Below are 27109 nucleotides of genomic sequence, written 5' to 3' on the forward strand. Positions count from 1 at the left end.
CCTGAGGTGAAAATTACTTAATGAGGGCTTGTGCCAGACATACTTTATGTTGAGATAACTGGTAGTTTCTCAGTGGGGAGGGGGACATCTAATCAGGTGGAGTTTACTAGGGCTTCAGCATTATGTTTCTTCTTGGTAACTGTTTTTTATTTTTGGCTGCGCTGCACAGTATGTGGGATGTTAATTCCCCAGCCAGGGATCAAACCTATGCCCCCCTGCAGTGGATGCTCAGAGTCTTACCACGGGGCCACCAGGGAAGTCCCTAGCATTTTAAAAGTATGCCTGGGTAGATTCTTCTAACCTTAAATAGAGCTGTGAGCTGTACACGGGTACAGTTAGGCATGTCTAACTGTAATGAACATACATAAATGCGGTGTGAGTTTTCAGAAGAAATTTCACCTCGGGCACAGAAAGCACTCAACACCAAGGTATGATGAGGTTCAGGGACTGGCAGAGGAGAAGATACTCAGGTCCCCACAGGTTGCTGTCTGCTTTGAGAGTGGATTTTCTCCCATTTGGCCCATAGCTAAAGTCACTTTAAGACACTTGTCTTTCTTCATTTGTCAACAGGAAACCGAAAAGAGAAGAGCACCTGAGTGAAGAAGCCATCAAGGTGATCGCCAGCCTTCCTGACCTAACGTTCATGCATGCCAAGGTGTTGATGTTCCCGACCACCTTGACACCTTCCACAAGCTCCCAAGAGAAGGCAGATGGATAACTGATGTGAACTGGACAGTTTCAATTGCTTTTCCTTCCCTCCAGCCCTTCCCTACCATCAAAAGCATACCTGCTCTAATTAAAAAAAAAAAAAAATTAAAAGTTCAGCTGATTTGTTGGTAAGCCGCACTAGAAAGGTATACATAGTAATGTATATTTATTTACATACTGAAGTCATAAATTTATATTAGAAACAAATGTAAATAATCGGGGGTGAACATTTTTGAAGATTTATTCTTTTTGTGTTGCTGGGGTGTATACATTTATGTCTTTGTGAAATACACTGGTGGTGTCCTTCTTACACAACTTTTGAAATAAAAAATGAAAATTAAAAACCCAAATCTCCACTGTCTATGAAATCCCCTTCAGCCTTTTCAGATTTCATTGAATGTCCCATTAATTTTCCATATTGTATATTGAATTACTTTTGCTATCATAAATAAGCTCCAAGTCCCTGTTTAATTTTTTTTTTTTTTTTTTAATTTTATGTGTGGTGGGTTTGTTTCAGGTCTGGCTTTTGTTATCATTTTTGTGCTCTTTTTTAATCTTTTCAATCTGGCCTATTGCTGTTTGACCTTTTGCAAGGTACTTGCTTTGATTGGTCTTTTGTTATAGGGTATGGATCATTGTCAGAACTTGATTGAAGGGGTTTAAAGAGATTGTGTGTGTTTTAAATCAGTTTGGTTTGGAGAAGGACCAAATTACATGAATGTCTTACAATGAAATTTACTTGTTACTGATTTTTTTTTGTTCTATTGTACCACTATTTTTTGAGGATTTTGCACAGTGTAAAATGACATAATCATAGATTGCTATGGTTTAGGCTGTATATACAGTAAAAACTATGGGTTTTAAATGTTTGGGGAAATTCCTATGGAAAAAAGAAAGACATGTAGAAGAACCTCTAACAAGGTTAATGTGCATGCCTAAGGTCTTTTGAGATTTCAGTGTGTAAATTTCCTTTTAGCTTACACAAAAATAAAATAATTTAAAAGAAATTTAGCCTGGTGTCTGTACTTTGGTATCTAAAGGAAAATGTCATGAATTTGGACATTAAGTTTTATTTCATATTAATGTATTTCAATCCAGAGAAAATCATTTGGTAGGGCTTTCACTTTATTAAAACCAAGAAGAATTAGATTCTCACCCATAAGAATTTGAAACAACCCTTTAAATAGCTAAGCTGTTTTTATGTAGAACATGAGAGCATACAAGAAATTTCCATGATTCATGATAATGTATCTTTGGCAGAACTGGTGAAGTTAAATAGGGATATATAGGGAATTTTTTTTCTTCCTAAGAAAATATATGCATGAAACTAAGGTGAGCAGAAAATTTCTCAAAAGCACTTTTAAAATATTGTTACTAGATTAGGTGTTGCTTTAGCAAAGTCACATGACCCATTTCATTAGAAGCAGGCAATCAGCCCAACAGTAGTCCACCTCATCGGCTACGGGAGTGTTCCATTGGAACTCTTCTGTACCTCTGTCATTGACAAGAGATTCCTGTGTTGCCAGGTTATTACACGGGCCATTGCAACAGTTGCTGGAGTGTAAATTAAGTAAGGCCTGAAGCAACGATGCTTATCCAGTCCATCTCCTGCCATTTCCCCCAACTTTTTTTTTTCAGAGAAGGCTTTCCTTCAGAATAATCACAAGTTATCAGTGCCCGGTGGACCTTCTGAATGGAAGGATAAAAGTATTCCTCAGCAGACTTTTACTTGTTTCAGTAAATAGAAGCTGAAGGGCTGCTTATACAGTCCATTACAACTAAAGTATAATGGTAGCTTTCATCAGCCTAAATTCAGAGCCCATTTATTAGCTGTGATACCATGAAAAAGTTAATCAACTTCTCTGAGCCATAGTTCCACTGTCTTTAAAAATGGGAATGATACCACCTACCTGTGGGGTTGATGTATTAAATAATAAATGTAAAACATTTATCACATGAGGAAACCATCAATAAACGATAGAGCATAGTTCACAAAATCTATAAAGGCCCCTGTGGTCCCAGTAGATTCAAGAAGCAGTCACAGGAAACAGGATCACTTACGTTACTGTGCTATAATTTAAAAGTGGTCAAGTGAACATTTCTCAAGAAAGTGCCCCTGCTTTAATGACACACAAAGTAAATAATTGGCCTTAAACTCAACTTTTCAATAAGCCACATTTCCCTTTCGTGTGTCATATTGGCCTTTGATGTTTTAGTCACAACAGGTACATTAACACTTGGTTGTCATAGGTTAAGGTCAGGGGTCTAGTCCTGAGGACCAAAAGTCTTAGCTTTTCAGCTTTCCGTTTTTCAGCTTTTCAGCTCAGCTTTGCACCAGATCAAGGCTTGAATTACACCGGAAAGCAGTAACTAGCAGGGCTGGTGCGGGGAAAGCCTTGCACATCTCCGTGGGAATCTCAGTGACGGGAGAGCTTATTGGCTGCACGTTTGTCTTGATCTTCAGCTGCTTCTCAGAGCAGCTGCCCATTTGTCCTTCTCAAAGTCAGCCAGAGGACCCTGCAGAGGTGGGGAGAAGAAACCAAGGAGTCAGAGACCCTAAAAGCCAAGTCACACACAGTGAAGACTGATTTAGCCTTGGCTCAGACGGTAAAGAATCTGGATGCCTGCAGCACAGGAGACTTGGCTTCAATCCCTGGATTGGGAAGATCCCCTGGAGAAGGGGATAGCATCCCACTCCTGTATTCTTGCCTGGGAAATCCCACAGATAGCTACCAGAGGAGCCTGGTAGGCTACAGATCATGGAGTCACAAAGACTCAGACACGACTGAGCGACTAACACACTTTGCATCTTCCACATCTTAAAACCAGTACACTCATGCCCTAGAGTCTCATCTTACTTGATGGCCAAATCCAAATAGCCATACCTAATCCCCCAGTTAATTCAAGTCAAACGACAAAGTTATAGGAGAAACTTCCCTAAGTTGAGTCATGTGTCACTACTATTTTTGTGAGTCAGTCGTATAGAGAGACTTGTTCTTCCCTCTACATGATTGTCATGCTCTTTATTTAGAACTTGTTGTCTTTTTGCTCCCTCATGTTTCTTGCATCAGGATTAGGCTTGGCTGTGAGTAACAAAAAACAAAAATACTACATATAATAAGACTCATACTTTCGTCACATTTGAACTTCTCTGAAATTGGCGTGTGTCATACAATTGGATGGGGTAGCTGTTTAATTGGCAGCAGTTTCTTTTTCTTAGTGATATATAAAATAATGCTGTCTTACATTCAATGACAGAGTTGGTTGGAAATGGTAATGGTGGCTTCCACATTAGGAGTCTATTTCTCTTGCCTGTTCAACATCAGAAAACAGTCTGGGGATAGTAAAGAGGCTTCATAAGCTCATCCAAAATGGAAACTCTTAGCATCCTGTCCTGCGATTCTCAACACATGGTCTCACTTATGGTCCAGGTATTCTCTTGGGGATTCAGCCGCCAAGTCTGCATTCCAGCCATCATGGGAGAAGGGCATACTCCTTTCCGCTAAGGACACTTTCCATAAGGTATAGACAGTATTTCTAATTCCAACCCATTGACCAGAACTTAGTTGCAGTGCCATCAGTTGAGTTCAGTTGCTCAGTCGTGTCTGACTCTTTGTGACCCCATGGATTGCAGCACGCCAGGCTTCTCTGTCCATCACCAACTCCCAGAGCTTATTTAGACTCATGTCCATCGAGTCAGTGATGCCATCCAACCATCCCATCCTCTGTGGTCCCCTTTTCCTCCCACCTTTGATCTTTCCCAGAATCAGGGTCTTTTCAAATGAGTCATTTCTTCACATGGTGGCCAAAGTATTGGAGTTTCAGCTTCAGCATCAGTCCTTCCAATGAATATTCAGGACTCATCTCCTTTAGGATTAACTGGTTGGATCTCCTTGCAGTCCAAGGGACTCTCAAGAAGAATCTTCAACACCACAGTTCAAAAGCATCAATTCTTCAGTGCTCAGCTTTCTTTATAGTCCAACTCTCACATCCATACATAACTACTGGAAAACAATAGCTTTGACTAGATGGACTTTTGTTGGTAAAGTAATGTCTCTGTTTTTTAATATATTGTCTGGGTTGATCATAGCTTTTCTTTCAAGAAGCAAGCGTCTTTTCATTTCATGGCTGCAGTCACCATCTGCAATGATTTTGGAGCCCCAAAAATAAAGTCTGTCACTGTTTCCATTATTTCCGCATCTATTTGCCATGAAGTGATGGGACCGGATGTCATGATCTTAGTTTTCTGAATGATGAGTTTTAAGCCAGGTTTTTCACTCTCCTCTTTCATCAAGAGGCTCTTCACTTCCTCTTCACTTTCTGCCATAAGGGTGGTGTCATCTGCATATCTGAGGTTATTGATACTTCTCCCAGCAATCTTGATTCTAGCTTGTGCTTCATCATGTCTCATGATGTACTCTGCATACGAGTTAAATAAGTGGGGCCTTGACGTACTCCTTTCCTAATTTGGAATCAGTCTGTTGTTCCATGTCCAGTTCTAACTGTTGCTTCTTGATCTGCGTACAGATTTCTCAGGAGGCAGGTCAGGTTGTCTGGTATTCCCATCTCTTGAAGAATTTTCCACAGTGTTGTGATTCACACAGTGCCATATCTAACTGCAAAAGATGTGCAGTACCATATCTAGCTGCAAAAGAGACTGGGAAATACCTTTATCCTGGGTGGCCAACTTAAAGGGATTCTAGTAGTGAGGAAAGAGAACAGATGATGTAGGACAACCAGAAGTCTGAGTCACTCTTGCTTTTCACTTCTTGGTCCTTAGAAACAGTATGTCATGGAGCTAAAGTAGTACATAGCGAAATGAATTCTGGGACCATTGTCTCAGGCTGTAGCAATGCCTCAAATGGGATCTGTCACCTTTCTGTTGCTTTTCCAAGGGGGAGAGATCAATAGTGGGTAGCTCAGGTTTACCAGCACCTTTCAGAGGCACAAACGCTGAGACAAATCACAGGTGGAAGTAGGGAGCAGTCTGGGGAGGTAGAAGGGACACTGGATTAAGCTAGGAGTTGTGTGTTCTAAGTTTAGCTCTGCCACTAATCAGCTGTTAAGATCTTGGATAAATCCCTTTCTAAGTCGCAGGTACTTGATGCATAAAATGAGGGGTCGGAATCTACAGAATCAAAAGCTAAAGTAGGAGGACTTCCCTGGGGTCCAGTGACTAAGGTTATGCATTCCCAGTGCAAGGGGCCTGGGTTTGATCCCTGGTGGGGAACTAGATCCTGCGTGTGTGTTCAGTCACTAAGTCGTTTCCGACTCTTTGTGACCTCATGCACTGTAGCCCACCAGGCTCCTCTGTCCATGGAATTCTCCAGGCAAGAATACTGAAGAAGGTTGCCAGTTCCTACTCCAGGGGATCTTCCTCACCCATGGATCAAGCCTTCTTGATCAAGTGTCTTCTGCATTGGCTGATGGGTTCTTACCACCGAGCCACCAGGGAAGCCCCCTAGATTCTGTATGCCATAACTAAAGGCCCTATATACCACAACAAAGATTGAAGATCCCAAGTGCCACAGCTAAGACCTGAGCGGCCAAATGAAAAAAACATGGATTTTCAAAAAAACAATTTTAAAAAGCGAATTTGGAGAAACCTTAGAGAATCAGAATTTTAGAACTGAAAGTTCAGCTGGCCCAGTGCTCTGCAAGTCACTCCCAGAAGCAGTGTTGCAGGAGGGCTGGGCCCTGCAGTGATGGGGGTGTCCATAGTAACACACTGGGTTTATATGGGGAGCAGGGAGATTTGCAGAAGATTCACTGGAGCAAAGGGTTCCACTGCTGTCAAACGTTGGGAGCCAATGATGATTACATTCCCAGAGCTGAAGAAATTGAAGCCTGGAAAAGGAAATTGGCATTCACAACGTTACTCATCTATAACCAGGGGCCCTACCTGAATCCAGTTTCCTAATTCTCGGTCTTTTACGCTCTCTTGCATCTCCCCTCTGAACAGGCAGCCAGTTTAGCCTTTGTCCGAACAACTGCAAGACCTCATGTGAGCTCAGACTCTCACAGGTTGTTTGACCCCCCCACACACACACCTGCTTTGCAGGCCAGAACTGACGGTTAGGTAGAAGGGCGCCAGGATAAGGTTGATTCAAGGGAGAAACCTAATCCCTTTACCATAAATACTGAAGACCAGTATCATGCTCCCTGCCCCCGCCTTCTACCAGGTCACCCATGACAACATGGCTGCCAGGTCTTTCCTATACCTGTCATCCTTCCCTGCATATTATTCCAGTTTACCATAATTCCTCTTACAATGTGCTCTCGAGGGCTCCCCTGGTGGCTCAGTGGTAAAGAATCTGGCTCCAAAGCAGGAGACACAGGTTCGATCCCCAGGTCGGGAAGATTCCACATACCTTGGAGCAACTAAGCCCAGGGGCCACAACTACTGAATCCCATGTGCCTAGAGCCCGGGCACATCAACAAGAGAAGCCATGCAATGAGAAGTCCGCTTACCGCAACTGGAGGGCAGACCCGCTCGCCACAGCTAGAGAAGAAGCCTGTACAGCAACGAAGACCCAGCGCAGCCCAAAATAAATAATAAATAAATAAATAAAATTAATGTTTTTAAATGTGCTCCTGAAACTGGACCAGATGTTGCTTCATCACTGGCAGAGGGCTCATATTTATTTCATTTCAGACACTTCTTTCAAATGTAGCCTACAATTGCATTATTGTAATGTTACCATACTGTCTATGGCAACAACATTGTCTCTTTAGATTGTGTAAAGTCTTTTCCCCGTAATTGCCATCGAGCCAGATTTTCTCTATCATCTACTTGTGTCCTTGAGTTTCTAAGAACCAAAAACAGTTCTTCATTTGTCCTTTTACAACATTACTCTGTTAGCTTTGGATGACTATTTCAGCCTGTCCATCTCATCAAATCTTAATTGTACCATCTAGCATGTAGTCTCCCCCTCCTTCCTCAGCTTTGTCATCCACAGATTGACAAATAACCTGTGTGATCCAATCACCGACCCAGATATTGAGCTGTACAAATCCCCACAACTCCCCTTGCAGAGCGCCAGGAAGACTTGGACACATCTTCCCAGCACAGGGACACTCACATTTCTCCATCTTGCCCACGGATCCTAACAGTAGGCAAAGCTTTGCCAAATCCCTCTCACTCTGCTTCTGGGCAGTTCATGGACATCCTGAGCATTTCCTTCACTCAGCTTAGTGTCTGTGCCCTGGTGCTCCCAAAGTGTAAGGGTGGTAAAACAAGTAAGAGATAAAAGCATCTACTCAGGATGGGAGATTAAATGAGGATAATCCATAGAGTCACTGGCACATAAGAAGCACTCAGTAAATAATTTTGTATTATCATCCTTCGTCCAGGTCAGCACTCCATCACTGATGATACAGAGAAAAGGCTGAGGCTGGGAGCAATGGTTGTCCTCCCGACAGTAAGTCAGAAAGGCCGCCTGACATCCACAGTCCCTGGATGCCCTCCGTGTCTCATGTCTCCGTTGTCCATCATGTTACCTTATCTTTTCAACAGGACAATCTCTGAAGCTAGAATTCATATCATTTCATATATTTTATTTTAGATTTACCACTTTCAAGAACTGTTCCCTTCCTTCAGCTTTCCAAAACTAGGATTTAAGGACTAGACAATGGTCCCCTTACCCACCCTGACCAAGAGTGTGAGTGGCGACGTCGGCTCCTTTGGCTTCCACCTTTCAACCCACCTTTGGACCACGCTCACGCTCCTGTCCCCACGTGGTCATCTCTCTCCTGGGGGTCAGTGACTAGAGCCACAGAAAATCACAAAGGTCAGTGGGTGCTGCGTCTGCCTCGGGAAAGGGGCTCCCTGGTTGCCGACGTAGTGTTTCCCAGTGGGTCCTCAGCCCAAACAGGTAACACACGGTCTTGATCAAGCTCCTCATCCTTGCCCCTTCCCCAGCCCTGCCCCAGGCTTCTGAAACCCGCCACCCCAACCCAGGATCCCACAGACTTCTGCATCGAAGTATGTGCACCACAAAGCTGCACTCTCCCTGCCTGCACACCCTCACCCCTGGCCTTGGTGGCCTGTCCCCATTAACCATCCAAACCCCACCTTCGCTCAGGGCCTGCTCCCCTGCCTCATGCCTAATCCTCTCAGACCTGGAGTTCCTACCAGTGATGCCTCCTACACCCCCATCTCCTCCATCTTCAGGCCCCCAGAGTCTCTTGAGTGACCACTGTGATAGCCCATGCTGACTCACCCCACCTCGCCTCCCTTCGCATCTAACCTTTGGCAGAGCTCAGAGTGCTCTTCTATCAGAAAGCCTTCCCGGTGCTCCTTTGCCCTCATGACAAAGTCTGAACTCCTCGGTGTATCACAAAACATCTGGGGCTGCACCCATGTGCGGCAGGCTCTGCCAGGATGGCCAGCTGCTCTCCAGGACCCAAATGCCCCCTCCCAGGGTCGCTCTTCTTTACCACCGGGCCAGCGTCACCCCCAGAAGCCTTTCTGGTTGCCCCTCCCCTGCCCCGTCCATCCCCAACACCAGTTGGTTGGTCTCCTGCCACCCTGGGCGCTTGGCAGGGTTCTCTGATAATAAGAGGTTTACATTATTGTCATCCAACCAGCCTGCATTACTAGCAGTGCCACTGGGTGCCAGGCACGTGCTTTGCACACACACGCCCTCAGAATCCTCCCTGGAACTCTAAGAGGTCCCTGAACACTACTCACCCCAGTTTGCTGGGGATAAAACCATGACTTGGAACACTGTGTAATTTCCCCAAGGTCACTCAGCCAGGAAGCAGAAGAGTCTAGAAGCCAGGTCTATCTGATCCCAGAAGCTTCATGGTGTGATGAGGGCTGTCAAGTCACCTGTGGCCTTGCTCCTCGCTCCCTCAGGCTGTGAGCTCCTCAAGGGTGGGACCCTGTCTGGCTCCGATCGGGCCCACGGTCCCTGGCAGACATTCACTTTGTTTGCGTCTTGAACCAGTTAGTACTGAGCCCCTCGGCGAAATGGAGGGATCCTTCCAGCATCTGTCCTGTGCCTTGGCCTGCAAATATGAGAGCTTTGCCTCATATTCTGTCTGATTTTTCTCCAGATACCCTGTTCCATTGATCACTGACTCGATTCTCCAAGCTCTGAAACTAACACCAACACCAACCCCGTGGGATTTCGGTTTTGCTGAAAGCTATTTGTTTGGGTATGATTTGGCCTTGATTCCTGCCTTGAACAAGCAGCAAGTAAGGGCTGGACATGGGGAGATCTCAGGTGCTCCTGGGGCATGGCTCCATAGCCCACCCCTTTCCTGTTTGGAAAGCTCATGGCTCTGTAAGGAGATTCCCAAACCCAGAATCCTGACCTCTCCCCAGAGGGGCCCTCGGTGGGTGGTGATGGGCAGTAAGTTCCTGAGTAAGGCCTGGGTGTGCTCGGACTTGGGGGTCCTCAGACAGAGCTTGATATCCCTGAATGACAGGGTCACACTGACAGTCACTGAATTCAGGGACACAACAGGGAAAACTGAAGGCATGCCCATGTTGAAACTTGCCCAGCCAACTGTCTGCTTCCAATATCCACCGCTCCTTTTCTCTTCTGTTCTCCAAAGCAGGACTTCTGAGTTAGGGCTGGAGGTGGTGTGGTCACAGCAGAGGGAGTTGCTCCTGACTTTTCTGTTCTGAGGCAGGCTCCCCTGTACGGCCCCAGCACCCCAAATCCACAGGATGACTGCCAGAGACGACTATGCCAGGGGCCCTCCTCCCATTAATAAATCCAAGCTTCAGCTGAATGGAGACATTTGACTGAAACCAGTATTTTCACTCTGAAGGAGTAGCGAAGTGTGACTCAAGGCCTGTCCGACTCCAGGCTTAATGCCTTGGTCATGGGAAGACCGGTTTGAGTGGGTGAGAATTTGTTTCACTTTATTTTTGCTGAGTTGCCTTGGGAGACTGAACTTTGATCTGGGTGGGAATCACTAATTCATTGGCTCACAGGAAGACATAGACCAGTGTTCCACCTCCTGTCAGAAGAAACCAGTGCCCCTTGGCTCAAGGAAGAAGCCTGAACGCAGTCCCCAGCACCCCGGTCCCCTCCCACCCACTCGCCCGCCTGCTTAGTCACCTTTCTTGGCCGCCTGGATCCCATCAGTGCCACACCAGCCACAACCAGAGAGCTGGGCGGCTTGGTTTCCCTTCAGTTACTATCTTGTAACTCCCTCTTAATTTACAATCTGTTTGCTCTCTCAGATGTTTGGAAAGAAAACTCCTTAGTCAGCAGCCCTGGAAAGCTTCATTTTCAGTGAAAACTGGATCCTTCTTTCCCAGGTTTTTTTGGGGCTTGTGGCTGGAACCTAACATCTGTGAGGCAGGCAGGGCCTCATTGGCCCTATGTCACCAGATACCTACTGAAGGGATGCATTTGGGGTAGAATACGTGGGCACAGCCCACCAGTAACAGCTGGTCTTTATCTAATATCACCCTCTGCCGACCGGAAGATGGGTGAGCAATCGGCCCTGAGAGAGGAACAAAGATGAGAAACATCCAGCCTAGCTCAGAGTGGGGACCCACCAGGAAGCCCTTTCCCTAAGGGCTGACAAGAAAGCCACACAGCCTGAACATCTTCCTGACTGCAGGGGAGTGTTCGCCACCAGGTTACTTAGCTCCGCGGGCTGGCCTCTCGGACAGGGTCCTCCCAGGCACTTCCATCAAAGGTGACGCATCAGCCTGCTCGACTTTGAACCGCCCTGTGGTGTGCTTCTGAAGATTGTGAAAGAAGGGGCAGGAGCTATTACTAAGGATAATCATTTCAACACAGAACTTGGTAGGGAACGAAGCACACCACTGGCTCTTGGGCCCTGGCTGTTCCAGGATTTCTCAGCTGTCCTCAAGCGTTCACGGCTAAGGAACCCTGAAATGCGGGCTGAACGTTGCTCCTGGGAAAGAAGCAGGAATGAGGCAACTGGAGTTTGAACCCTGGTATGCCACTTCTTAACTGTGAAACTAGGAATCAGTCTGCCAAATGGGGATCAGCATTAAAGTAAAAAAAAAAAAATCAACAAAAACAGTCCTCTTAGGATAATTAAAGAAAGAACTTTTGTTAAACAAATTTGCACAAACTTGGAAACAATAAATACTGAGTGATGTAACATATTATTATTTCATTAATCATTATCGTTGTTATTATTGCTTAGGGCCCCAGGTTCTTAGTGGGTACCCACAATGTGTCTCACCTGACTTGGGAGCCTTACAGGGAACAGGACTGCTTCTGACGCTACACCTGATTCAATAAAATGAATAAGGACCAGCAGGCCAGCTGTTCAGGACAGAAGGATTATGAGCAATTGACTCTTGATCTGAATGGCGGGGCTGCAGAAGTAGCTGAGCTCCACGAGGGGGCTCAGGAGATGCTGAAGAGGCTTAGAGAGAGGCCATGGCGGTGGTGCCTGGAATCATCCAGTGAGACCTCAGAGAACCCTCCCTGGCATTTCCCTCAAAGGTGACCTTTGACGCCCTGCCAGTGTTTTTAACTGTCTTGTGATGAGCTTGGAAGATAGGTGGAATGTAAACAGGGTTGCTCAGCCAGAACCCATCCTAGAAGGTGAATCCCACAAAGACTGTCTGTTCTTTCATTCATTGAAGTTTGGTTAAGCACCTACTATGTGCCAGGTGCTGCTGCACATTTCCTTCCAAACACACAGAAAGTGCACACCCCTGGGTTTGGCAAGCACTGGGGGCCCAGCCAAGCCCAGGAAGCTGAGCTCTGTCCCCTGGGGCATCTCATTCTCCTCCCTTGAGCCACCCTGAAACTTAGAATGCTTAGGTTTTATTTACGTATTTACTGCGCGAAGAATTTCAGAATAAATCATGGACATCGTCCCCTGTCATCTCCACATGCCAACAGCATGTCCAACATAAAGGAATATTCTCCTAACTGCAAATACCATTATCACACCTAAGAAAATTAGTAATAATTTCTGAATACCCATCTGAAGCCCAGTCTATTAAAATTCCCCCAAAAGTCTGTAAAGTATCTTTTGTAGCTCATCTGTTCAAGTCAGTGTCTGCTCACGGAGTACACATTCACTTGACTGTATGTTCCTTTTGACCTACAGCAGTTCTCCCATCCTTTTATTTTCATTGCATTGATTTTTTTTTTTTAAGAGACCAGGCCAGTTGTAGAATGTTCCACATTCTGGATTTATCTGATTATTTCCTCCTGGTGTCATTTAGCTTTGTCCCTCTACCCGCTATATTTCTTCTAATAGAGTCTTAGTCCCTTCAGATTGCTTTAATGAAAATACAGTAGATTGAAAGTGAAAGTCACTCAGTTGTGTCGGACTCTTTGCAACCCCATGGACTATACAGTCCAAGGAATTCTTCAGGCCAGAATACTGGAGTGGGTAGCCTTTCCCTTCTCCAGGAGATCTTCCCAACCCAGGGATCGAACCCAGGTCTCCTGCACTGCAGGTGGATTCTTTACCAACTGAGCCACAAGGGAAGCCCAGGAATACTGGAGTGGGTAGCCTATCCCTTCTCCAGCAGATCTTCCTGACCCAGGTATGGAACCTGCTTGCAGGCGGATTCTTTACAAACTGAGCTATCGGAGAGATACAATAGATTGAGTGACTTACAGATAACAGAAATTTATTTCTCATATTTCTGGAGACCCAGAAGAAAGAGATCAAAGCTCCAGCTTGGCTAGGTTTTGGTGAGAGCCTACTTGCTGGTTCATAGACAACACACATGGCAGAAGAGAAGGGAGCTCTCTGTGTCTCTTCTAACAGCACTAATCCCATTCATTAGGGTTCTACCCTCATGATCTATTCACTTTCCAAAGGCCCCACCTCCTAATACCATCACACTGGGTGTTAAGATTTCAACATATGAATTTAGGGGAACACAAACATTTCATCTATCGCAATAACCTTCCTAAAGGTCAATATCTTGAAATATTGCCAACTTCATCCAGCTTTCAGCAGAAGTTTTTGGGCTCTGCAAGGCATAGGTACAGTAGGGAGGGGTAAGGGTGAGAAAGAAACAGCCCTGGAGGTGCTCTTACCATGGCAGGGAGGCCCAAAGCAAGGGCCAGGAAGGACCTATGTGCCCTAGGAAAGGTTCCTGCAGACAGCAGGGGGGGCGTTCAGCAAATTTTTTCATCCAGAAACCCCCAGCTGTGCACTGCACAACTCCAGGGGGTGCCTTCACAGAGGCACAAATGGTACCTGTGGAGCTGCATATCTGGAATCTCTCCATGAGCCCTATGATATAGGCACTATTCTCATCCCATCTTACACATACCATGATAAAACCTAGGCCCAGAGAGGTTAAACAAGTTGCCCCAAAGCATACAGCAAACCAGATTTACACCCGGAGGATTTGGCTGCCCGTCCATGCATCCATGCATTGCCTCCAAGCTCTGCCAGCATCTTGGAGCCTCCCAATCAGCCCCTGAAGGATCTCCTATGCTATCGCTGTTCCACAGGTGATGACACTGAGGCTGGGCAAGTGGGCCAAGGTTGTCCCACGTGAAGGCCAGAGCCAAGGAAGAGCCAGAGGAATTGAGAGGGGTAAGAAATCACCCTGGGCCGAGGCAGTGGAAATCCAGAAGGCTGCACAGCTCAGAAGCGTGTTCCTGAGATTCAGCTCCTGGGGGCCAACAGGCCAGGTCCTGGCCCAGCCCCCCATCGGTCTGCCTCCCTCTAGAGCCCCAGCCGGGAGAAATGGATTCTGGAGGAGGGGATGGTCTCAAGGTTAATATTCACCCTCATTTTCCACTCAGCATCAGAGTCACAGGGGCCCTCTGAGGAATGCGCTCTGTGGGTAGAGAGAGATTAATGAAGCAACCTGGCCAGCCCTCCCATACCCCAACCACCTCCTTAGATCTTGACCAGATGCCTGTTTGCAGTTCTGCAGGATAGCACCCCGCCTCATGGGGAGCCTGCATGGTGCCGGAGCTCAGGCCACATGGAGACCGAGCTCATTAAGGCCACACACAGGGCAACTACAAAAGAGGACAGGCCCACTGCTCCCCCCTCCCCCTGCCAACCCCCCAGCACAGACAACACCTAAGTGCCCACAACCAACCTACAAAGAGGTGGAGATGGCAGCATGAGGAGTCCCATTTCACAGATGAGGAAAGCAAGGCTTGGAGGCTCTACTATTGACTGCCAGCCCCCTCAAAAGAGATGTCTCCCCCAAATCTGTGACTATGATTTTATTTGGAGTCATATTTGCAGATGTAATTAAGAATCTCAGAACAAAACATTCTGGATCAGGGTAGGTTCTACGTCTAACGACAAGTGCCTCTGTGAAAGAGGGATGGGTGTGAAAGTACTTAATGCTGTTGAACCATATACTTAAAAATGGTTAAAATGGTCAATTTTATGTTACACATATTTTACCACAATAAAATTTAAATTTAACTCATTTTTTTTTAAGAGGGTGAAGAGGATGGGAAAAGAGACACAGAGGAGAAGGTGATGGGAAGATGGAGACAGAGATCGCAGTGATGCGTCTTCAAGCCAAAAAACTTGGGATCACCAGCAGAGGCCAGGAGATGGGCACAGGACAGGTTCTCCCGGAGACTCTAGAAGGAACCAACCTTCCTGCCTCCCTGATTTGGACTCCTGAGCTCCAGAACTGTAAGGGGAGCTCAGGAGTTTGTGGTAATTTGTTCCTCAGTCCTAGGAAACTACTACATAGAATGACCCTTGACCAAGGTCACGTGGCTCTTCTGTCACAGCGGCCTGGGGCTTCTAACTACAAATCTGTGCTTGGTACACTCTTGGGATGTTCCCTGACACTGCAAGGCAGGCCCCAGAGGTTCACAGGGCAGGTGGAGCTCAAAGGAAGGCTTCCATCTGTGTTTACCACCATGGCCAGTGCACCCCACCTTGAGAATGCAGTGTGACCCCCCCAGAGGAATCACGTCATCATACCACTGCCTGGCATCTCTTTACGAGGCCATGTGCGCACAGGTACCTCAGGAAGCTCTGTTGCTAATCTCTTTCTAAAGATTACCTGGTTAGTTCTAATGAGGTGGATGAAACTGGAGCCTATTATACAAGCGAAGTAAGCCAGAAAGAAAAACACCAATACAGTATGCTGCTGCTAAATCACGTCAGTCGTGTCCAATTCTGTGCGACCCCATAGACGGCAGCCCACCAGGCTCCCCCGTTCCTGGGATTCTCCAGGCAAGAACACTGGAGTGGGTTGCCATTTCCTTCTCCAATGCAGTAAAGTGGAAAGTGAAAGTGAAATCGCTCAGTCGTGTCTGACTTTTAGTGACCCCATGGACTGCAACCTACCAGGTTCCTTCATCCATGGGATTTTCCAGGCAAGAGTACTAGAGTGGGGTGCCATTGCCTTCTCTGCCAATACAGTATACTAATGCATACATATGGAATTTAGAAAGGTGGTAATGATAACCCTGTATGCGAGACACCAAAAGAGACACAGATGTATAGAACAGTCTTTTGGACTCTGTGGGAGAGGGCGAGGGTGGGATGATTTGGGAGAATAGCATTGAAACATGTATAATATCATATGTGAAACGAATCGCCAGTCCACGTTCGATGCATGATACTGGATGCTTGGGGCTGGTACACTGGGATGACCCAGAGGGATGGTATGGGGAGGGAGCGGGGTTCAGGATGGGGAACACGTGTACACCCGTGGCGGATTCATGTTGATGTATGGCAAAACCAACACAATACTATAAAGTAATTAGCCTCCAATTAAAATAAGCAGGTTTATATTTAAAAAAAAAAAAAGACTATCTGGCTGTCCTGAATGACAGGAATGCTTCCAGGACCACATGCAGTGTGCACTGCACAACTCCAGGAGGCACCTTCACAGAGTCAGCAGCACCTCTGGAGCTGTGGTGCACAACCCTCACCACTGCACAGGGTAATTGTGACCGCTTCCGCTGAACAGGTCAAATTCCCAGGTTGCCAGCCCTTCGGGGAGATTGGCCCCACCCTACTGGTCCCAGATTTCTGGCAGAACTGTCTGGTGGGTCTCAGCCTGAGAATCATGTGGGCTTCATCAGTCCTGGGCAGTGGGAGTCTTTGTGTGCTGGAGCCATTACCAGGAAATAAGACTTCCCAAGTCCTGCACAGACTTAGATCCAAAGGAGCCTCTCTCAAACCCAGATACTGGTGAAGCAGTCTGGGCCTGCAGCAGACCCTTCTCAAATAGGTTTGCTAAGGATTCCCTTGCTTCCCAGGAGACACTAGTGGTAAAGAACCCACCTGCCAATTCAGCTAGACCTAAGAGATGTAGGTTTGATCCCTGGGTTGGGAAGATCCGCCAGAGGAGGGCACCCACTGCAGTACTTTTGCCTGGAGAATCCCATGGACAAAGGAGCCTGTAGTCCACGGGGTTGCAAAGAGTCAGACATGACTGAAGCAATTTAGCATGCTTAGATTTTTGAAGACAAGTCAAGCTGAGACTAAATTATTAAGCTTGGAAGTGGTCATGAGAGAGTCCTATCACTTTGGGGGCCCAACAACATCCTTGTCCTTCCTACTAGTTTTGAACCTTTCTTTAGATTCTGTAAGCCAAATATTTAGACGCAGCAGCAGCAGCCTAAAGGAAATCAGTCCTGAATATTCATTGGAAGGACTGTTGCTGAAGCTGAAACTCCAATACTTTGGCCACCTGATGCGAAGAAATGACTCATTGGAAAAGACGCTGATCTGGGAAAGATTGAAGGCAGGAGGAGAAGGGGACGAGGATGGGATGGTTGGACAGCATCACTGACTTGATGGACATGAGTTTGAGCAAGCTTTGGGAATTGGTGATGGACAAGGAAGCCTGGCGTGTTACAGTCCATGGAGTCACAAAGAGTTGGACAAGACTGAGTGACTGAACTGAACTGAAGAAAAATATGCATATGAAATACTGTCTAGATGTATATATTTCATAGGTATATACATCTTTAAGAGGCATTTCTGCCACTTGCAACCAGACTGTCTTATATACTGCTCTGAACCATCTGGACATTTTGTGGGAGCTTTCCTTCCTGCAGAGGGGAGCAGGAGTGGGTTGGGGAGGACATGAAGGCCTTGAGGTTAATGTGCTGGAAGCTGCCTCCGAGCTTATAAATTAAGAACTAGCATCTTTGAACTCACTGAGTAAATCTACAGGAAGATAGATTTAAGCTGAAAATAATGTCATTTCCACACAGTCTTAGGAGCATATGTGTGCAGCCTCAAAGCTAAAAGCTACTAGACTTTTTGCTCTGGAGCTCTCAGCCTGGTGACAGCGGTGTGCCCAGACTGGGGCTCCCCAGTGTCCAGCAGGGCAGGTGCAGGGGACATAGCCAAGCAAAGCTTCAGCCTCAGGTGTGAGGTACAGTAAGGACTGCCTCTGGCCCAGCTGGCTTTTCCAGTTCAGCCTGCACGTTCCTTCCTGTTCCTTCCCTCATCCTCTGGCAAACAGTGGCTGCAAACCAGCACCCAGAGAGCCAGGGGATTCCCACAGGGGGCCTTCCCTTGGGTAGGGGCTCTGCCAACCTACTCTTGGAGGCCAGGAAGAGTGGGGGGAGGGGTGGAGGGTGGGCGAGCCCTCGAAGGTATCTAGGAGGCCCCCTTGGGCCCCCTCTCCTCCACCACCTCCCAGCTCTCCAGGGCCTCAACCCTCTTCTCCCTACACCCACCCCACCCCACCACCTGCCACTCACAGGTCGAGGTGGACGAGGTAGCTCTCTAGAGGGGGAAGGAAGTTCAGAAACTGCCCCTTCCAACCCAGTTGCTTTACACAAGGAGAAACTGGGACCAGGGAAGTGAAGTGGGCTGCTAAAGGCCGCATGGCTATGAGAAGGCGCTCCGGAGATAGAACCTGGGGCTCTAGACGGTGGCTCTGGGTGCGGGGCCGGGGGAAAGGGGCCATGGGGGCTGGACGTGGAGCGGTCTCTCTTTCCCTCCCTCTGTGAGCTGGAGGGGAGCCCAGCACTAGTGACAGGCAGCCGCGGAGGTGGACGGGTTTGAGAGGCAGGGGCCCAGGCAGTCTGGACAGTCAGGAGGGACGCTCCAGTTCCGCCCCCCGTGGCGCCTTTGTCTTCCTGCGGCGCGGTGGGCGCGGAGGCCGGGGAAGCCGCGCTGGGCGCCCCGGAGCTGCCCCGGGGCCCGGGGAGGGAGGCCCGGCCGCCGCGCCCTGGGTGGCCGGAGGGGCCTCCCGCCGCCGAGGCGCCCGCCGCCCCCGTGTCACCCGGCCCAAGTCGCCGCGCCGCCGCCCGCGGTTCCGGCCTCCTCCGCCGCTTCCCTTCCCAGGGGCCCTGGGGTGTGAGCCTGGCCCGCCTCCCTGGGGCGCGCCCCTGGGTCCCTCCCTCCGAGCTCCCGGGCGGCCGCGCTCTTAAGTGTGGCCCCGGGACCAGCAGCAGCGGCTTCCCTCACCCTCGGAGCTTAAACTTGCAAAGGCAGACTCCCGGGCCAGCACTGGTCTCTGGACCCCGCGCGCTGTGTTCACGGGCCCTGCCGGAGACCCACACGGTCGCGAAGTCTGAGACCCGCAGCTATGGAGCAGCGACACCGCCCGGTCCAGCTCGGAGGGAGGGCAGTCCCTCCCCTCCTTGGGGGAGCGATCCTGTCTCCCTGTCCAGGAGCCCTCAGGTAGCCGGCTGTTTCTCGCAGCCATCGGCCTCTGCTGAGTAGTGACTGGTGAGGGAGGGGGAAGACCTGTTCCCATAGGCAGGCCGGGGTTTCCGTACTAAAAATTGTCTTTCCTGGATGATGACCCGGAGTTGACTTGGAAATTGACACAAATTGCTTCAAATAATTGATCCCCTTAGCGTCTTTTTAGATTAAATTCCAAATTGTTTACAATGGAGGTGGGAAAAGCACTCTGGCTGTATTGTCCTCGGCCTCTGAGACGCTCACAGCCCCTGGAGGCTCATGTATCCAGCCCTGTGCTAGAGAAGCAGGACAATTGCTTTATGGATGTCATTTATAAACTGAATGAAAACCCATCCAACTAACTGTGGAACACTTCTGAAGATACTGATCTAAAGGCTCACTAAAGATTATTCTCATTTCATAGAGACTACTTTCCTGACCTTGAAAACTGTGGAAAAAGGAAAAAGCTGTAGCCATATTTTGTCTGTTTCCCCCAGAATATTCTTTAATATGTTTACATAATGTCTTCAATAAAATTAAAAGCATGCATACCTTTGGGCCCAACCCCTGAGCCCAAGTCTCAGCTGTTAATCTAGTGACAAAGAAGTTTAGCCTAGTGGCCATGGCTTAGTGGGGCTGTCTCCAACTACACATCCATTTGCAGTCATAGACTTTTGAGTCCTTAACCCAAAGGAGTAATTCTGATGCTGGAGTTCAGGTGAGAATGGAGGGAAACTTGGGCATAGGTTGGCCAGTTCTCTCAGGTCCCATCTCGCAGGACCCTCCTCCCTGCTTCTGACCATTTGAAAAAGCAAGGGGAGTTGAAATGAAGAAGGTGGACCCTGGGGGACTGGGCCCTCCAGCTGGTAGTTAAGTAAATCTGGGTGGGTGGGGTCGGGAGAGGGTTTGATAGACAAGGGTTTGTTCAGAGCTAACTGTGATGTGTCAGGAGCCTTGGAAATATCCTTTCTCTTTGTCCCAACAATTCCATTTAAGGCATTTCTCCTATAGGAATAATCAAACAGGCTGTAAATGAATTACAACAATATGGAAGTGGTTTAAACAGGAAGGGCACAATCACATGAGAGAACATGTGGGATCTCTAATCTACAGCCATCAAAAATGCCATTTTCAAAGAATTTCTAATATTATGAGAATTGTTCATAAGGTAAAAAAAGCATCATAGAAAATGGTATTGTAAGATGTCCACTTCATGCAAAATGTGTATTATTTGTCCGAGTAAAAATATGAAAGTGAAGGTGTTAATTGCTTAGCTGTGTCCGACTCTTTGCAACCCCACAGACTGTAGCCCACCAGGTTCCTCTTGTCTCCAGGCAAGAATACTGGAGTAGTAGGTTGCCATGCCCTTCTCCAGGGGATCTTCCCTACCCAGGGATCGACCCTGGGTCTCCTGCATTGCAGTCAGATTCTTTACCGTCTGAGTCACCAGAGAAGCCCAAGTTAAAATATGTGTGTGTGTGTGTTTAGTCACTTAGTCGCATCCGAATTTTTGTGACCCATGGACAGTAGCCTGCCAGGTTCCTCTGTCCATGGAATTTTCCAGGCAAGAATACTGGAGTGGTTTGCCATTTCCTTCTCCAGGAATATATATAATATAATATATATACAATATATATAATATAAAAACTATATATCTACAAATCCTATATATATGTAGAGAGAGAGATTGGAAAGAAATTTGCCTAGATATTAGCAATGGTTTTCTCTGGGTAGTGGGATTATAGGTAATACTTGTTTTCTGCTTACTTTTTGTGTTTTGTTTTGTTTTTTCTATAATGAACACATTACTTTAAAATTAGAAACATAATTTAAGAACCTACCATTCTCTAAGCTTCCTGCCAGACTCAAAGATGAAGATACAAAGACACATTTTCTGCCCTAAGGTCAAAGGAAATGAGAGGTACCCAGAGAATGCCAGTGCTGGGCAGGGTGGGATCAATGGTGAAGAGCGAGCTGAACAAGATGTAGTGGGAGCCCAAGGGAGGGAGAGAGAACTCCTACTGGAATTTTAGCTCCTTGCGACAGGCACAGGGCTCTCCAGGTGGTGCTAATGGTAAAGAACCCACTTGCCAATGCAGGAGTGAATGCAGTTGCTCAGTCGTATCCGACTCTTTGTGACCCCATGGACTGTAGACCACCAGGCTCCTCCCATCCATGGAATTTTCTAGGCGAGAATACTACAGTAGGTTGCCATTTCTCTCCAGGGGATCTTCCCGACCCAGGGATCGAACCCGGGTCTACCGCATGGCGGGCAGACGCTTTACTGTCTGAGCCACCAGGGAATCCCGCCAATGCAGGAGACACAGGTTCAATCTTTGGGTCAGGAAGGTCCCCAGGTGGAGGGCATGACAACCCATTCTTGTCTGGAGAACCCTATGGACAGAGGAGTCTGGCAGGCTGCAGTTTATAGCGTTGCAAAGTGTCGGACACAACTGAAACAGTATAGCACACACACGTAGGGTAAGCACACAGGCAGTCAGTATATATGGTACAAAACACAGAGCATGGTAGTATGAGAATCCACTTCTGTTCCTTAATGCCCTGTGGGTTTAGGCAAGTTAGGAAGAACTAGTCTGACTTTCCTCATCTGTAAGATGGGGTAATAAAAATCTTCCTGTAAACAATAAGGTATTGGAAATGAAGCTTGGTCCCTGGGGCAAAGTGCTTGATAAAAATCAGGTTTACAGTTATAAATACATGGTTTAGTTTAGTCTGAGTGGGAAAGTGCAAAGGCTGTTGGGTTTGAGAGGAGAGGGTAGGAGAGAAGGCAGGGAGGTTGCATGCAGGGACACAGCTGTGGAGGCCCAGTTTCACTTAGCACTGGGGGCCTGGAGACCACGTGGGCAGGGCTGCTTCCTCTGTCCTGAGAAATGGAATAAGTGGGGGCCATGGGGATGGAAAGGGGGATGGAAATTCCCAGGCTGGACTCAGATTGCCCTCAGCTCTGACAGGTGAGGGTAGGGAAAGGCCATGGAGAGACAGGCACAGAGCGCCCCAGGCATTTTCTGGGGATCTACAGTGTGCATACACTGCTTTTTTTAAAGTCTTCTCAACAGCCCAAACATCAGCATTTCATACATGAAGAAACTGAGGTTCGGGTTCACACACTCGCACCAAGTGGGCCAGGGTGCAAGCTGATGAACCATGTTCTACCATGTTCTACCATGTTTGGCCGTCCTGCATGTTCCTGACCTGGAGAGGCTCCGAGCCGGCCTGGGGCTTTCCAGGGACCTTCCTGCCTGAATCACCAGAAAGACCCTTTCATCCCATCCTGTCCCCCAGGTGGGACTGGCATGGCCTGCGCTCTTGCAGGGGAAAGGGATGGAGCCTTTGAGTTTTAACAGTACTCAACTTTGTTTGGAGACTGCCATAAACCCTTCAGGTGGATTAGAGGTGGTGCAGCCCATGGGAGGTGCTCCAGAGAGCCCTCCCATGCCCAGGGCAGGCCTGGAAGCCAGGGGGTTGGTGCTGATACCTTGGCTATACCCCTCCTGTCTCATGCTGACCTCTGAAAGGAGAGGAAGTGTCTCAGAGAAGACTTCAACTCTAAACCTCGAAGTCCCAGAAAGGGCAAGATTGCTGTGCATCTGAAGGCGGGTGCTGTAGACAGACAAAGTTTCGGAAAAACCCCAGCCTCGTCCCCTCCTCTTAGAGCTCAGGCTGTCTTCAGGGAAAGTCTAATTGCCTGAGTGAGCATTTTTAATTTTTTCCAATCCACCTGGCAGAGAGCCTGACCACAGCGTCTGCCTCACCCTCTTTCCTGAAACTCCAGCCTCCTCAATGGGATTATAGAATTTGGGAGGAGGGTGCTGTGTTGCTTCCCAGTTCTGCTGCCCATTTTTCACCAGAGAAAACTGAGTGTCAAAGAAATGAAAATAGATTCAGCGATGAAAGCATCTGGAGCCAGACAGTGGGAGAAACCTAATTTATAACAAGGGTTCTCAGCCATGACTGCAAATTAGAAGCACGAGGACACTTTAAAAAATATTGAAACTCAGGCGCCACCAAATATTTACTCTGGGATGAAGCCTTTTTGCTTTCTTCCTTCCTTCCCTTGTCATTCTTCCTTCCCCCTCCTCCCTCCCTCACTTTTATTCTTTGTTTAAAAAGTCTTCCGGGTGATTCTAACACGCCAGGGTTGAGAACTACTCACCTAAAGAAGATAACCGTGTTAGAAAGATTATCCGATAGAAAAATAGACAAAGGACATGAACGGGCAATTGAGAGAGGAAATAAAAATGGCTAATAAGCGCATGAAAAACTGTTGACCCCAATTAATAATGAAAGAAATGCTAAATAAAACAATAATGAGATAGTGTTTCATGTATCAAATTGTCAACCTTTTTTTTTTAATGAAAGAATATTCTAGGAATAGCAATGGTGTGTGTGTGTGCGTGTGTGTGTGACTGGAGCAGGAGTCTCTGTTTATGAGGATACCTGCCTACAATCTTTCCTGAGGGCTACCTGACAACACGCTCTCACCTTTTGATTCCTTAGTTTTACTTCAAGATTCTAGACAAGGATGCACGGAGATTTTAACTAGAGTTGCTGATCACAGGAGGAACAAAAAGTAGAAATTCCTAATTACTTAACATTAGGAGATTAGTTCAATGAATCATTATGGTACAGCCATAAAACAGAATACCAAACAGCTGTTGAATACATTAGGGTAGGTGAATAAATATGTCCCTACTTGAAAAGATGCTTAGATAAATTATTGAGTTAAAGAAAATGCAGTTTCCAAATAATAATAATAAAATTTTTGCTCTGTTAGGAAAATAGAATCTGAAAAGGGGTATGTGTATGTATGTATCTGCACTTGCTGCTGCTGCTGCTAAGTCGCTTCAGTCGTGTCCGACTCTGTGAGACCCTATAGACGGCAGCCCAACGGGCTCCCCTGTCCCTGGGATTCTCCAGGCAAGAACACTGGAGTGGGTTGCCATTTCCTTCTCCAATGCATGAAAGTGAAAAGTGAAAGTGAAGTCGTTCAGTCGAGTCCGACTCTTAGTGACCCCACGGACTGCAGCCTACCAGGCTCCTCTGTCCATGGGATTTTCCAGGCAAGAGTATACTGGAGTGGGGTGCCATTGCCTTCTCCGGTATCCGCACTTAGAAAGTGCATATTGACAAAAATATCTGCAAGGTTTTAGCAGTCATCACCTCTGGGTAACACAAAGGGAGTATTTTACATTTTTGTCTCTGTTTTTTCTAGTTTTGCCATAGAAAGGGCGTACTTGTTTTTGTCAAAAGGAAAAAAAAACCTCATTTTTACTTTAAAATTTTACTTTCTAGAGCAAAATTTGCTAATCTGTTTTCTTCTGAGAGGGGAAAGGTCAACATCATGGGGCAATAAAACCTCCAGGTAATCTCCTGACCACTCATCTTCTTCATTGCATCTCACCTTTGACCAAGAAGACAAACTAGCGGCTCAAATTGGATTTTTCCTTGTCTTCCAGGCGTTTTCCACATTGCTAGACTGAGAAATGGCTGAGAGAGGTGGCCCTGGGGAAGAAGAAGATCCAGAGGTCTGAGGGATCCCCAGCAGAGTAGAGAAGAGTCCAGGTTTTGAAGTCCTGCCTCATCTCCATTTAGCCATATTACCTGGCATCAGGCCCTTAACTTCTCTGAGTCTCAGTGTACACAGCTATAAAATGGGAATAATAGTAGTGCTGACCTCATGGATGGTTACAAGTCTTCACTGAGTTGATGCCATGTAAGGAGCTTAGCATGTCACCTGGCACATGGCACTCAATAAATGGCACTTCTGATTGTTTCTGATTTAGGAAGCTGGATCCTTCCTGCCCCAGGGCTGAGCAGACACACACAGGGAGTCTCTGATGGTTGTGACCCTCACTGAAGTCCTCTGACCATCTTGGGAGGGAAACTGGAGAAAGAGAAGCCTAGCCCCAGAGCCATAGACAGCAGAAGGGTCTGCATAGCTTCTGCTCATGGACTGATTCCCCAGGAGCCACACTTGATGAGGGGTGTGGACCCCCGGCCTTTCTCCACACCCTGGCACTGCATCCTGAGAAGCCTGTGGACTGCTGTCCGTCTTGACTGTCCTTCCCTCCATGATAACTCCATTTACTGCAGCTCATGGGCAGATGTGTCAGAGCTCCCCAAGACCTATGGATTCATTTCACCCTTCCCCCAACCTTTATGAAGTAGGACAAAGGGATTAAAAGCTCACCATCCTCTTAACCCTCATGACCATCTCTGTGCCTGCAAGCCCCTCACTGTCAACCCAGCGGGGAGCTCCTATCCACACGCCCTAGTGCAGAGCGAGGTGTCCCCAGGCATGGGGTTCCCCAGTCAGTGGAGTGGCTGAGGTCTCTCTCCCAGGCTCAGGGAGGCCCTCAACAACTGGTGCAGGTGCTGTCTGACAAAATGGGCTTTATGCCCTCGGGAATAAAGTGGCTTTATGGTTTCCAGAAGGTTCCATCTGAGAGTTACAGGGGTTGTGCATCCTCCTTGACCCAGAGGAAGCCATCATCATGGAGGCAGCCCCCCCTCTTCTCCACCTGCCTCCAGGGCAGTTGGAGTTGTGGGCTGTCAGAGACCAGGTCCAGGGAAACAATGCTGGGAGGAGAGAGCCTTTATAGCACCCGTGCATTCCTGTTCCACAAAGAGCAGGAAAGTGTTGGGAGAACATTTCAGGTTTTTAGTACAGAGGACCTGGTGGGCCTGAATGAGTGAAGGGATGAATGAATGATTCAAGCTTACTTTTTTATTTCTAGAGTTAATTGTGCCATGCTTCCAGAGAAGGCAATGGCACCCCACTCTGGTACTCTTGCCTAGAAAATCCCATGGATGGAGGAGCCTGGTGGGCTGCAGTCCATGGGGTCGCTAGGAGTCGGACACTACTGAGCGACTTCACTTTCACTTTTCACTTTCATGCATTGGAGAAGGAAATGGCACCCCACTCCAGAATTCTTGCCTGGAGAATCCCAGGGACGGGGGAGCCTGGTGGGCTGCCATCTATGGGGTTGCACAGAGTCGGACACGACTGAAGCGACTTAGCAGCAGCAGCAGCAAGGAGCTTCAGTCATGTCTGACTCTTTTGCGACCCTATGTACTGTAGCCAGCCCAATCCCTGTCCATGGGATTCTCCAGGCAAGAATACTAGAGTGGGTTGCCATGACCTCCTCTAGAGGATCTTCCCAACCCAAGGATTGAACCCACGTCTCTTATATCTCCTGCACTGGCAGGTGGGGTTTTTTGTTTGTTTGTTTTTTTGTTTGTTTTACCACTAGCACCACCCAGGAAGCCCTAGAATTAATTAAGGTAGAATAAAACATCTGTGGACATACTAACAGCCACTAGAAAACAGTTCATTAAGCCCGGAAGCATAGTTGTAGCAGGCAGCCACATTGTGCGTTTCCTGCCCAACAGCTAAAAGCAGAACTTGGGCTGCAGAGCAATACTTCGGTCAGCTATTGAATGAATGAATAAATATTACCAGACGTCTCAGCTAAGGTAGAAAAACCGGGAGGAAGCTCTGGGTCTGTCTCTGCACCACATAGAGTTAAAACCACTTGTACTTCACTGTGTGACCTGACAGCTCGGCCAGCTTTGGGAGTCAAACAGCCACAGATGGGAAATGCATTTAAAAAGTGAAATTAACAAAGCAGGAGGGGCAGGGGCAGATCAGGGGGTTTCAGTTCACACCTCAGGCCGCTTATTAATCTAGTAATGAGAGCAGAGCTTCTGCTACACAAACTAGTCAAATAACACCTGCCTGGGGCGGCAGGTCCTCCCCCCTCAGAATTACCCAACATTCTTAGATACACACACACACACACACACTGGG

At 47.5% G+C, this 27109-nt stretch overlaps 1 protein-coding gene and 1 long non-coding RNA gene across 5 annotated transcripts in view; one reads left to right on the forward strand and one right to left on the reverse strand.

Annotated features, from left to right (window-relative positions):
• The window catches only part of AFTPH (aftiphilin), a 74561-nt gene extending 72846 nt beyond the window's left edge, over window positions 1-1715 (forward strand). For all 3 annotated transcript variants that reach the window (XR_011569302.1, XM_019970392.2, XM_070798877.1), the window contains one exon: window positions 571-1715. Coding sequence is in view for 2 of the 3 variants with exons in the window: in XM_019970392.2 (XP_019825951.2) it covers window positions 571-718 (148 nt within the window). In the remaining variant the exon portion in view is untranslated. The remainder of the gene's footprint in view (window positions 1-570) is intronic.
• LOC139185796 (uncharacterized) lies at window positions 1168-14669 on the reverse strand. 2 transcript variants are annotated; one of them, XR_011569304.1, is made up of 3 exons: window positions 9542-14669; window positions 8415-8474; window positions 1168-7223 (listed from the first exon to the last, which is right to left on the reverse strand). It is a non-coding gene; the product is annotated as an uncharacterized lncRNA (long non-coding RNA). The 2 variants fall into 2 exon arrangements; XR_011569303.1 differs by having other exon boundaries at window positions 1168-8474.
• Between the last annotated feature and the right edge of the window lie 12440 nt (window positions 14670-27109).

This window comes from Bos indicus, chromosome 11 (assembly GCF_029378745.1).
Source record: "Bos indicus isolate NIAB-ARS_2022 breed Sahiwal x Tharparkar chromosome 11, NIAB-ARS_B.indTharparkar_mat_pri_1.0, whole genome shotgun sequence".
Lineage (NCBI taxonomy): Eukaryota > Metazoa > Chordata > Mammalia > Artiodactyla > Bovidae > Bos > Bos indicus.